The 13159-nt window shown below is 38.2% G+C and overlaps 1 protein-coding gene across 3 annotated transcripts in view; it reads right to left on the reverse strand.

Annotated features, from left to right (window-relative positions):
- TBCD (tubulin folding cofactor D) overlaps positions 1-13159 on the reverse strand; it is a 122387-nt gene that overhangs the window by 24218 nt on the left and 85010 nt on the right. For all 3 annotated transcript variants that reach the window (XM_061455595.1, XM_061455597.1, XM_061455596.1), the window contains 7 exons: positions 11312-11343; positions 9170-9232; positions 8673-8749; positions 6508-6589; positions 4054-4172; positions 3667-3758; positions 2782-2922 (listed from right to left, as the gene is read on the reverse strand). In XM_061455595.1, the coding sequence (XP_061311579.1) occupies positions 2782-2922; positions 3667-3758; positions 4054-4172; positions 6508-6589; positions 8673-8749; positions 9170-9232; positions 11312-11343 (606 nt within the window). The remainder of the gene's footprint in view (positions 1-2781; positions 2923-3666; positions 3759-4053; positions 4173-6507; positions 6590-8672; positions 8750-9169; positions 9233-11311; positions 11344-13159) is intronic.

Below are 13159 nucleotides of genomic sequence, written 5' to 3' on the forward strand. Positions count from 1 at the left end.
ACATTGCACTGAGGGGACAGCAATCATCCACGTTTCCAGGCAAGCCCCTGCCTCACCATCTCAGTTTTTATTCCAGCCAGATGTCATCAAGTTTGTTCTTTAAGAACATGAGAACTGACAACGAGTAATATTTAGTGTGCAAAAGTGCTCTGTCTCCTTCCTATCATCTTCTAGAAAGGCCAACCCATATTTTGACATTAAGAGATTTAAGCACTATTAGAACTGCTGTATTCTTGTACATTTTCAAGCTTAGTATTTCCAACATTAAAAAACTAACTTAGAATGGCTTCAATCTCTATGCTAAATAATAATTGGTTTTATGAAAAAGTTTAACCCTAAGTTGTGCTTGAAGTGCATATTATCTATATGGTGAAGATTTTCTGCCTTCAAAATGTCTAAATATGATATCAGTATAAAAATAAGAGTGTAATGTCAAAAATGAATATCAATATGCTTGTTTTAAGCCACATGCCTTATCAATACATGAGTTGTTAAAAGTAGTTTCATTCTTAAGACATAGGCAATACCATGGCAGATACTCAAGCAGTTACACGATCCTGCAGAAGACCAGCACCAACACATTTATCACAATAGTAACTCATGGTAACGTCAACCTTTCTCAGTGATAATTAAAGAATTGAAATATCAGAAAAGGTACAGCTGCCTGCTGTGAAAAGAAATAACACCAATTTCCAAAGCCAGATGTAAACAGTTGTCTATGCGACCTAAAACTGGGTGGGACATTTGTTGCAATGGTAAAAAAGGTAAATTACATCATTTTTTCCTAAGGAGCTTAATACAAGTTTGGCAATCTTTCATCAAAGTATGCTTTCCTAGTTTTTCATGCAGTATCTGACTATTAGATACGCATGTCTAACACCTGCAGACAGATTGGACATGTCCCAGCAAACAATGCAAAGTTTGCATGTAGAAAGTAAAGTTGGTTAAACTTTCCCACGATTCCATTGAAGACAGACAAAAATTACACACCAAAGACAAGGTCTCTGCAGAGCAATGGCAAGTCTCCTCCTATCTTTCCATCTTAGTCAATGGATTAGAACAAACAGAATGAGAAAACATATTTGAGAGGCCACAAAAGTATTTAGTAGCCTGCAGTTTGCTATGAGAAAGGATTTCCCTCCCCCCTTTAATTTACGGGTGTCTTGCCTGGATTTTGGCTGGCATTGCCAAAGAAGCTTAAAAGGAATCTGCTGCTCAAAGCACATTTGAATTTTAATGGCTGTTGGGAATTTAATTTCCTCAGGATTTCTTTGAAAATTTCCACTTTGTAGAGTTTTGTTTTGTTTTTAAATTAAGACATAGACAGAAGGATAAACAATAGGTTGGGGGGGGCCCAGATGAGAGCTGTCAGATGTGGAAGTTAACTTGAATACCTAATAAGTTAACTTGAATATCTAATTATACTTAGTCAGGTCCTTATCTACCTCAGTATCTTGCCCGCTTTTGAAAGCAAAAAGCTTAGTATCTCCTCCCTTTCTCTAAGTCTGCACCCTATTTGATTGCTTTTACATTTTCCTTCAGCTACACCTGTCTCTCCCTTGTGTTTCTACATTCTCCAAGTGAGACCCATTTACCTCCCTCTCGCTTATTTGACAGCTGAGTAAGGATGAGAGGAAAAGCCATGAATCGTTCTTCCCTTATGCAAGCTCTAATGACCTGTGCTTTATCCTTACTTGTTTGCATCCTCATTTCCTCTTCTGAGATGCCACACACACCTACTGTTCTCTGATTTCTTATCCTCTGCTGCTGTTTTCCTGCCCCGTGACAATTTTAACAACCAAGACTAAGAGGCTGGGTATCATTACACACATCAAGAAAAATACAGACACAAACACTAACTCAGGCTGATAAAAGTAGGCTGAAGCATTCATCCTGTGTAATTTTCCAACACGTTTGTAAATACTGCAGTGAAGTACCCTACAGGAACAAGGACATCCCCAATTACAGCTTCTTCAGAAATTAAACATAAACCCAAAGAACAACAGAAGCCTTCACTGTGCTTTAGTTCATCAATTTAAGAAACTGCCTTTCCAGATCACTGTTACTGAAGGAATACAGAAAAGCCCGATGAATTCTATATCACATATTGAATATTCTTCATATATTAAGAGAACTATGAAGACTGAAGGATGTCACAAAAATATGACTGCTACTGACTTTATCTTACCCCTATTCTATAGGTTTCACAGTAGTAGCTACATTCCCACAGACTTATGATTTAATTATTGCATTCTCATAGGTGAAATCACTGAAGCCCAAAACTTACAAAAGAGTCAGTAATACCACAGCACAGTTCATAAAGGTTTATCAATCTCGGCCAGTCACTAGTCACTAACACGTTATGCAACTGCTCCCTCTCCTGGCAAAGAACCCCCACAACACGAACGTACAATAGGAGAGTTAACGTAGGAGTAAATGTGCTCTATCAACGGAACAGAAGTTTAAAATCTCTGTACTTTTTATGACCAAATACATTCCTGATATTCACTAAGAGAAAATAATGTCATCCACAAAACCAGAACAAGGCTGAGCTTCAGTTTAAAACACAATAATCCCCATCTTCCAGGAGAGGGCAAACAAATTCTTGTCAGCATTTCTTTTCACTTTCTACTTCTCTTGCCCCAGTGTATTTCTACCTATACCCAAATCTCCAAAAGCGTGGAGCTATCTACTTCTGACACGTTTTGAAAACACATCAGTTTTTAATTAGACAGCAAACATGACAGCTATGATTAAGTCTTAGTTTGTAAGGCATCTTACCATCCTCCAACATCTCCTCGGCTGTCTGTGGTGTAGTCAGTCACACCATTAAGCAGCATAGCATAAATCTGAGTAACGTTATCTTTGCAGACATATTCTTCCTGGGATCCTTCTCCCTTTACACCTGCTGTCTGGCAAACCCTTTAAGAAGAGAAAATAAGTGGGAGAAACCACAGCACTAGCAAGGAGAAACATTCAAGATCACAGCTTTGTTCTGCCGCTTAATAAAATTCCCTGACATACAGTATTCTAACCCCCTGTAACATCTGCTACAAACAGTATGAAGGATACTTCTGAGCCTACTGTGTCATATTTGACCTGAGGATTTATTTCTGATCTGTGTTTGGGTTTAAAGGAACACTGCCAAGGCTAAAAACTCAACAGATAAAGCAGATATATATATAATAATCTATAATACTATAAAAAGGAACATGCTTAAAGCACCGCTGAGTTTCTGAACTCTCTTTAAATGAAGTAAGCAAGAAGAGAAAAGGACTAATGCAATGTGCATTGAATTTGATATTAACAAACTTCTTCACATTATTAGGAAAGTAGAAAAGACATATTCTTCCTTCTCACTACAGTTCACTAAATCGCAGCCCATGAGAAAGGTGAACTCCAAAATACACTCTAGCTAGTCACTTAATTCAGTAACAAACCCCACACCACCATCACAGCTGTACTCCATCCTCAGGTGTGTGATCATCCTCTAATTCAAAGACCTACCGAATAATGGAGATGCACACAGCCCTGAAAACATGTACATCATAGTGTAGCTGATGTCAGGAATCATGCTACAGACCCACAAGAGAAACCACAACGAACAGGAGAAAACTTCTAGAGAAAGAATGAGATGAAAAAAAAAAAACAAGATAATAAACATACTTTGCAATTGCTATGAGGGCGTCTCTTCTGGCTTCTGCAAAGCTCACGTTTCCAGGGGAAATTAAGGTAACTTGTTTCAAACCTTCCAAAACCTGGAAAAATATATAAAAAATATATATTTAAATCCAATGCGTTATTTATGATGTTGAATTTAAATACAGAATTTAAATTTCCATTAACACTACTAACACAGGACTAAACTTTAATTATCAGAATCTATAATAAGCTAAACCTGTGATGATTTTCTGGAGTTACTGTACATTAGAATCCAAACCTCCTTCAGAAAGTCCTTTAATTATGATTATTATTATTAGTTTGATTACCACCATAGGTTTCATTCAAAATGCCCCGTGCCCTCTCTTCATTACAATGGTCATGTTTTCTCACCTGCTGAAGCCTGCCCTTCAGCAGAAATCTTGGAAGAGCCCCAAGAGCACGTGAAAAGCCACAACGAACCATTTCCTCTGTGTTTTGTAGTTCTGAAACATACATTGTCACCAGCTCATCTAGAAAAAAATACAATTGCAGAGTGAAAAGCAATTACCACATCAGCATCCTTACATACTTGGCTAACAAAAAACTAAACCAGAAGATCCCCCAAAACAGAGCATCTAGAAAATTTCACAATTCATTAAGCTAAAATACAGAATAGCTTGAATTCCCTACAGAAAAAAGGTTAAAGTTTTACAATGCTCACTGTTACATGAATGAATTCTGATTTTCTAAACACAAAGTAAGGTGTTTGGACAGACTAATCCAAGCCATTCAAGAGCAAAAAAAGGACAGTTATATATTTTTTATAAATCCAAAGTACAAGCACCAATTTCTATGCAAAGACAGGGGAACAAGTTCTTTTATATTGCCAGGTCATAACTTTCCATAATTAGACAAGTATTCTATGTTAGGAAAGAGATGTCTTTGCATTTGTTATTTGAGAGTTTTCCCCCCCAGAAAAGTCCTATTGGACTGGGGGTTTAAACACACACTCAGATCATACCTAACCAATGGGATAATTTCATATCATGTTACAGAGAGACAAAAAACAAGTTGGGCTTTTTGCAGAGAAAGCTCAAAAAGAAGGGACCACTTTAAAGTATGGATGCTGTGCTCTGATGATGCGCATCACTATGTGACAAAATAGGGACAAAACAAGGACAATGGCCTCTACAAGAGGCAGCAGATAAAAAGCACTCAAGTAAACTGAACCACACATTGAAAAAGGAGCCTCAACAGTAAAGTGATACAAAGAAGAAAATGAGAATGAATGAAAACAAAAAGAAAGAAGTCAGGAATCTATGTCTTTCCATTGTAGTTTTCATCACTGGTTTAACAGACAATACTTCCTTTACCAGCTTTTTTGGTCAATACATTAAATTCTTCTGTAAAACACAGAGAAAAACAAGGTACTCCAGAAAAAGGGCTTTAAAATGACAGAGGAGAGGTTTAGATGAGATATCAGGAAGAAGTTCTTTCTGGTGAGGGTGATGAGAAACTGCCTCATCAGGTTGCCCAGAGAAGCTGTGGCTGCCCCATCCCTGGCAGTGTTCAAGGCCAGCCTGGACGGGGCTTGGAGAAGCCTGGTCTAGTGGAAGGTGTCCCTGCCTGCGGCAGGGGGTTGGAACTGGATGAACTTTTCCAACCCAAACCAGTCTGATTCTATGCTTCATCTCTTCACTGAATATGTAGTGTTTAATCCTCATGGAAAAAGAATAACAGATCCCAGGACAATTATTTAATAGTGCCATTGCTTACTGTCATCCAAGATTTAAATGATTGAGCAATATTTGCTAGAGGAAGAAAGAATAGTTACCATAAGAAACTACACATTAATCATAACTTATGACTGATTTTTTTTTGTTCTTTTTTAAATCCCTATGCAATAGGCAAGCCTCAACTAGTTCCTCACAGCAGGAAACTAGTTCCCTGTCCAGAGGTTAGCAATACCTTCACATAAGCATATGTATTATTTAAAACTTTCCTAACCACTGAGTGTAAGGTAGAGTCTTGAGGCCATAGGAAGATGCAACGCTTGCTTAGACAGCAAGATGATCTTAGACAATAAGACTATGACAGTCTTCGCTTTGACTGATGTCAATTTAAGATTGACATTTTAGCCAAATGACATAAAATTAGGACATGACAACTGGCAAACGAACAGCTCTTCACTTGTAACTACTTCGTAATTATGCTAGCAAATGTTAATATTCTTCTAAGAGTTTTCAGCTTCATAAAACAGGGCCTATGAAGCGTCTACAATATTAATTCAATACAACCCATCCTGAAAGAATATTAAAAGAGACAGTCATCAAAACCAAACCAGAACACACTAAGACAGAAAAAAATAAAACAAAGTGAAAACAAATGGAAGTAATAGAAGTGATTCAATAAAACAGCAGTCTTACAGGGAGAGATTCAGAATGCCGAATCACTGACCTATCTTTGTGTTTTCATTTTAATCTGTCAAGTGATAGTGAAACTGGTTAGATTTTACCAAAAGCTTTTTTTCCTAATCCCCTTAATCATGTTTAGACCTGCTTTCATACCTAAGGCACCTGCATTGTCACTGAATGTCTTCTGCACAGTAGCTTACGCACATACATGCACACTTCAGACGTTATGGGGAAGATGTTTAACAGTGGATTTCAGTCTCACAACATACACAATTTAATGGTCATGAAATACATAGTTTTTACTGGCATAGAGATGAAAATATTTGTTCCTGAGGCATTTTAAGGTCCTTTAAAATTAGTGATGCTCCTCCCCATCCTCCCCAGTACTTCCAAAGTGCAAGTTAGGTCCAGTTCAGTATTTTCCACCTCTACTGTAAACATGAGTCATTACCCTGTACAGCTGAATCAGCTTCTCCCTTTTCATTGATGTAATACTCATTACAGAGCGCAGCCAGTGCAGAGACAGCAGACTCCTGCAACAAAGGCAGAACTGTGAACTTGATATATTTACACTAAGTTTATAGTTCATTGTAACTGTGCTTAGAATTAAAGGGTTAAGGAAAAAGAGTGGATTTTCTTTAAAAAGTCCTTCCCTTCAGCCACTGACATTTACTTTATTTCTTCCTAATACTGGTTTAAGAACAGGAAACCTATGCAAGAAAAACAAAAAAACCCCAGATTTTACTCTTGTTCCTTCAAAAGTACCAGTAAGCTAAATTAATATTAAGAGATTAATGGCAAAGTATCAACTGTATTTTCAGTTCAGTTAAAAGACCTACAATATTTCAAAATACAGAAGTCACTATTTCATCTTCAATGTATTGATGCCAGATTACAAGAAACAAACTATATTTGCCCAGAGCTACAGAAAGGAAACAAAGAGGATAAAAAACATGGACTTAAGGTTATAAACAAAACCCCCAAAATATCCAGTATCACAACCCTTGTGTGTCAATCTTAATTGGTTTAGAAAGGATCACGGGTTGTGTATTATGCCTGAACCTCTAATCTTTAGAGTGGTTTCGGTCATGATTCAGAACACAAAACCAGTACAGCTGCTATTTCAAAAAGCATGCAACAAGTTTTCTCATAAAATTTATGGTTGAATTATACTTTTCCGCTAATAATATAATGCTGACCAAAATTATAATAAATTTGAGAGCATATAAAAACTATGCACTGTTCCATTCACCTTAATAATGATACTTATTAATACTCTGTTCTCCAGGTACAAGAACACAGGAATCATGTACAGCTTATTCATTCTGCCTTCAAAGACACCTCAGATTTGTTCTCTATGAAAAACCAAGGACATGGGAAAAAAAACCACCAAGATTCATCCTAAGTAATACTGTAACTACCAGAGGCATTACAGTAGCAAAATATACAGAATTAGGTAATTCTAATAGATAGATAGATAATTCTAATAGATAAGTCCTGTAGATCACGGAATCACCCAATGGTTTGGGTTGGAAGGGACCTTTAAACGTCATCCAGTTCCAACCCCCCTGCAATGAGCGAGGGACGCCTTCCACTGTAACAGGTTGCTCATAGCCTTCACTTTCTAAAGAGAATGGTTTTCACCTTAAATGCATGAAGTTTCATCGGAAGAGCATCCTGGATGTCAGAAAAAAAGATGACTTTTCAATGTCTCAAGCACTGTCCTTAAAATGATTTCTTTCTAAAGTATATACAGAAATCAAGTGAGGATTTATATTTAGTAAACACTTCTCAATGATAATTAATGTTAACCAAACAACTCAAAATTCTCTAAAGCGTATAATTAATTCTTCAAAACTTGGTTTAGAAGGTCCACTCATAAGACATACAAGCTCTTTGAATAAATCCCTAATGCCAAAAGAATACTGCAGGAATTTGAATGTCTTCTTTTAATTTTCTTTGGTGATTTGGATACATTCTAGTCTACTCTGTCTTCCAAGGAAGACTTTAAAAGATGAGCTACCAGATATTTGCAATGCTTTTTTAGCTTATTTTTAAAACCTAAGAAAACAAACACAATATGTTATATTCAAATTTCTCTGTGATGGCTGTAACAGGGAAGACAAAAATCATCTTTATAATTCACTGGAGCCTTTAAGAGTGCAAGATCAAACTGCCATGGTATTACATGGGAAAATTAAGATGAATGACTGGTGGGGTTTGGATCACGTACATAAAATAGCATGAAACATATCCATAAATGGATCTAATACTCAGAATTGGAGTAGCTCGAGAGCACAGTAAAAGGATTTGCAACAGAGTTTAATGGAAAAGTCAAGCACATTGTTGCTGCCCGCTGTCACTGCAGCACCACTCAATTACTTTGTCCAACAGGAACAATTTTTATGATAGCTGTTCAAGTATTGATCAAAAAAGTCCATTTGAATTTTGAGGAATTCAATTGTGGGTTTTTTTAAATAACCCTTTTTGTTAATCTAAGGAACAAAGATTCAAGAACCAATTAAATTCCATGGAAAATAAACCACCAACAGAAAGTAAAAATACTTCTAACTCTGTATTTCATGTGATCGCATGAAGATGGAGAAACTACAGTACCTTTATATGCTGTCGTGCAGTGCTTGAAGCAAGAGTGAGACTTCTTAGACTGTCATTTATTAACCACTGCCAGCCAGCTGAAACAGTAAAGAACATAAATGGTATTAAACCTTCATACCTTCTTAACTTCGACATTCTGATTATTTCTTTATGACGACCAGCAATTACACACACTGACATATTTCCTTGGGTTTCCAAAATAAACAAGGTTGTAATTCTCAATCAGTATAACTCTTCTGGTTTGGTTTACAACAGACAGAGTGCAAACGCTGCGGATGCTGAAAACTGACAGGAAAAAACCCGTATTAGTAAACAGCTACAGAACAACTCCTCAAATGAGGTCCCCATCTGGTGCAGTATTTGTGTATCTTTCTGATATTTTTTTTGTTAGGCCACCCAACCTCACTAATCCTGCTTCTTTCAAATAATAGTTCGTTAATGCTTCAGTTAATGACTAACTGCAAAGACAGCGGAAGGTTATTTACAATGCAACATACCGATTACTGGATCTCCTCTAAAGGGCATTTTTGATAGTGACAACTTCTCAATTAAAGTGCAGACTGTAAAAACAAAAAAAGTAAATTTGATAACTTATAAACACAAACCAATGAGACACTGCAGCAATTCTGAACATATGACAACAAGTTACCTTAGCATTAATTTGAAATGGAAGAGAAAACTAACAGAAGGCCAAAAGATATGAAATCAGAAACTGAAAGGAAATGACACTCATGGTTCCTGCATACACAGTACTGAGAACAGTTATCTGTTCTCTGATGCGAGTTAGTTCCATTATTCATGCAAATACATTGTTTGGTGCTATGTTTCCCCCTGCTCTGCCATTTAAGGTGCACCTGTACATATCAGCCACCTTTCTGTTCCTATACCAGTCTGTAAATGGCTCTGTAGTATCGCTGATAGTACACCAACTTGGACAAAGATAACACTACAGCCATTAAAGACTATTCAAATGTATATGGAAGGTTTTCCTGCTTCTTATTAGCATTTTTTTGGACCTTTATGGAATGGCATCTGTTCACTGCATAGAGCTAGGAGCTGTAAAACTGGATGAAGCTTTATTTCCTTTGATACTCTGTATACAAGAAAATGTCTTTTTAATAATTAAGTCCTTATAATTTTTAATCTATAAATTTACATGAGTTCTAAGCTTACAAAACCACTTTCAGAATGGGGTTTTTTTAGAGTTTCAAGGCTGGTTTGGGGAATAGAGATTAACAGAGTAAAAATTGCAAACTTTTACTATACGTAGATTGACTGCACTGCTCAAATAGAAGCTCAGCACTTGGGTGAACACAGTATCCTTCACCTCCTGATGATCAGTTCAAATACAGCAGATCCCTATACATTCATATTCCCTGTCTGACTGCTTTAGACATGGTGGAGGGTTGGTAGAGCAGAGGGAAAGGACAGAACAAGCTACCACATAACACCACCTTTTTGTTTTCACTCCTCCCACAGCCTAATCTTTGAATCTTCCTCTGGGCTCCATACACAGTTCATCATCTTCCTCATTTATAATCAACTAACTGGGCTCCAAACCTACTCTTGAATTCAGTCCTCACTATGGTAATACCACACAGCCAGGCTCCCTGGGCTCAAAATCCATTCTTTGTTCTCATATTTATTCACAGACAAGGTTAAGCACAGCGACTAAAACCAAGTCTCTTAGGGCTCCTCCTTAGCTCTCTATGCTTCTTTATGCTCTATTGTGGTTGAGACCATCATCTTCATTAGACATGCAGGCAATCTGTGGAGCATTTTCAATTCTTCTCTTATTCCACCTACACAGCAGTATCATGCCAAAATACTGTCATTTGTACTTCCCCAAAATCACAAAATATTCAGCTGCTTGAAAGCTAAAAGATGTTACCAAACCTACCTATCCCTTCAGCCTGCATTATCATGTCACAGGACTGTAAACTCAAAGACTGCAGAAATCCTTCTTGCCCCATAATCCCTTTTATTTCATCTTGGCACTAAAACTCCTTTACCCCCTACGTTTGCATGGCTTCACACCTTCAAAGCCAGACTCTGCTACATAGTACTTACTCAACCCAAGTTGGCATCATTTCCTTACCCACCCGGGCTACCTGGATGGATCTTTTTCCTGCATTGCTGATCCTTTCCTTTTTACAGAGGTTCTACATATAACAATCTTCAAAATCCATGTGAACAACCTATTGTATTTTCTGTGATAATACCCTTTCCACAAGCTGGTTTTATATGGTCTTTAGTCTTTCTGCACACACATATAATGATAAAATCATTAGTTACATGATGGCATCTGCCTTAATGGACAGACTGTATCTCTTCTGGAGCAGAATCTGCATAAATCAATGGAGGAAGAAAGTTCACTGTGTGCAACAAGAGAAGGAGAGAATGTGTGACAATAAACCCAAGAACTATCTCGAACTCTCAGTTATTCACAAGCATGCTGGCAACCAAGGTTCTGGTGTGCCTGTCTTCTGACTGGCTCCAAACTTTCTATTATTTTCATTACTGTGCCCACTTTTTATTTATGCCTTCAACACAACATACACAAAACAAACTGGAAAAGAGAAAACAGAAGAATTCATGACTGCACATTCTCTGCTTTCACACCCCAGTGTGATACTTACCAGCTGGTCTCATCAGTTCTCCACCTAAACCCCTGCAAAGCAGAAAGAGCCATCAGAGAATAACCTACCTCAAGCAACCTGAGTGCATTGCCAAGTGAGGAAAAAAAACTCAAAACCATTTCAGAATGAAAGCAGATCACACAATACCTGCAGGTTTGTATCTGACCAACTCTAAAATACTTCTTTTTAGATCAACTGCTGTCTTGACTAAAGCTTGATTTACACAAAAGCTTCCTGAATACTTTCTTTTTGCAACAGTGTGGTCCTAGACTAATTTTTGATGTGAATAATTAAGACTCAAGTTCATTCTGCTTTCTTTTCAGTTGCTTCAGAAGCATTCCAAACCTGCGGGACTCGCCACAGGACCTTTCAGTCATACAGCCTCTACAAGCTTCTGACTTCTACAACTAAAAAGCAATTACAGGCAACTTTTAAACAAAATCTACGTTAACCAGCAACTTCATTCACAGGTGCCATTTTCACAAATGGTAACTGGTTTACTTCCTTGGAGAAGTTTCTCACCCTTCTCTCTTCACCATCTCCGTCCCTGCTGAAGCCCTCTCCCGACTAATTTTGCACAAAAAAAGGGACTAAAAACCTCCAGGACATCAGAAAAGGGAGAGAAACAAATGGCTCAAGATGCTTCAGACCCTTCTGAAGTGAGTGAGTGTTACACAAGGATGGTCTCTCAAGCTCAGGCTTACCAGCCCAGGTAACCCTGCCTCAGCCTTAGCCTGGCTGCTGAAAGTGCTGGGAGGAGAAAGTCTGAACTGGGCAGAAAGTGGGCAGAGAAGCAGCTTGGCAATGGCAGGGCCTGCTTCCATTCTTCAGCCTCTCGTGTCTCTGGGCAGAGAGGTTTCCTCCCAGAGCTGAGCAGTATCTGCTGGTTACAGGGATATCCCCACGGTGCCGTGGGCTCTGCTTGGGGCATTCTGCTCAGTGTCACCCTCTGTGGCTTAATTTTTCCATTTTATGAACCTTTGACCCCTGCCCTTCCTTTGGATATTTCTTCCCTCAGCTCCTTATTCTTGCCTGCCTTCACTTTTGCTGGAATATTTCCTCCCTGAGGTGTGCCAAACCCTTAATCACCTGTTTGTATGGCCAAGCTCTGGCAGAAACTCCCAGCAAGGGGGGGAACAACAAAGACTTTTTGTTTATTTGCTTGGTTTGGGGTTGTTTTTTTTAAACCTTTTCTTCCCTCCTCTCCTCCTCCCTCCCCACAATAAAATTAGTAGCTATGCTCAGAAGGCAAACTTAGCAACCTTAACAACCCTTAGAACTTCGTTCTCCAGTTTACCCTTTTATATGAGCTTCAAAAGCCTAAATGTTTTAAACAAGTTTTTCCATTCCCTACAAGTAGGTGCCTCCTGCAACACGCACTGGGTTTCTGACTGCTCAACATTTGCATTGGTTTGACAGGTAATACAGAGACGCCAACTCCACAATATTCTCATTTGCCATAGATCAGCACTTCCTTTCATTGGGAAACTTTTGCTTTCGACAATCAATGTATTAAACTCAACGCAGTAATCCACAGCTCAGTTTATCATCATAGGAAGCAAGCACAGATTCCACATCACCATGCTGATAAGGTCTTTGCATTATCTACCCCACCTTCCTGCCATGTTGTCTGCTCTCCAGCTTCTAAACAATTTAAATTAGAGAAGAAAGAAGTGATGCAAGGAGTCGAGACAGCGGCAAAAATAGAAGAACGATGTGGCAAGGCCTGCTTCCTCCTCAGCACTTCTTTTTCCTTCATTTTGTCCTCACCCATTCCTTGCCTTTTGTCTGTCGCCTTACTGCAAATGAGTATAAAATAATGATCTTGTAAATTTGTTTGGTGTGCAA

Source organism: Pezoporus flaviventris, unplaced genomic scaffold (genome assembly GCF_033815535.1).
Source record: "Pezoporus flaviventris isolate CSIRO_AGI_PZ_B2104156 unplaced genomic scaffold, CSIRO_AGI_Pfla_v1 ptg000020l, whole genome shotgun sequence".
Lineage (NCBI taxonomy): Eukaryota > Metazoa > Chordata > Aves > Psittaciformes > Psittacidae > Pezoporus > Pezoporus flaviventris.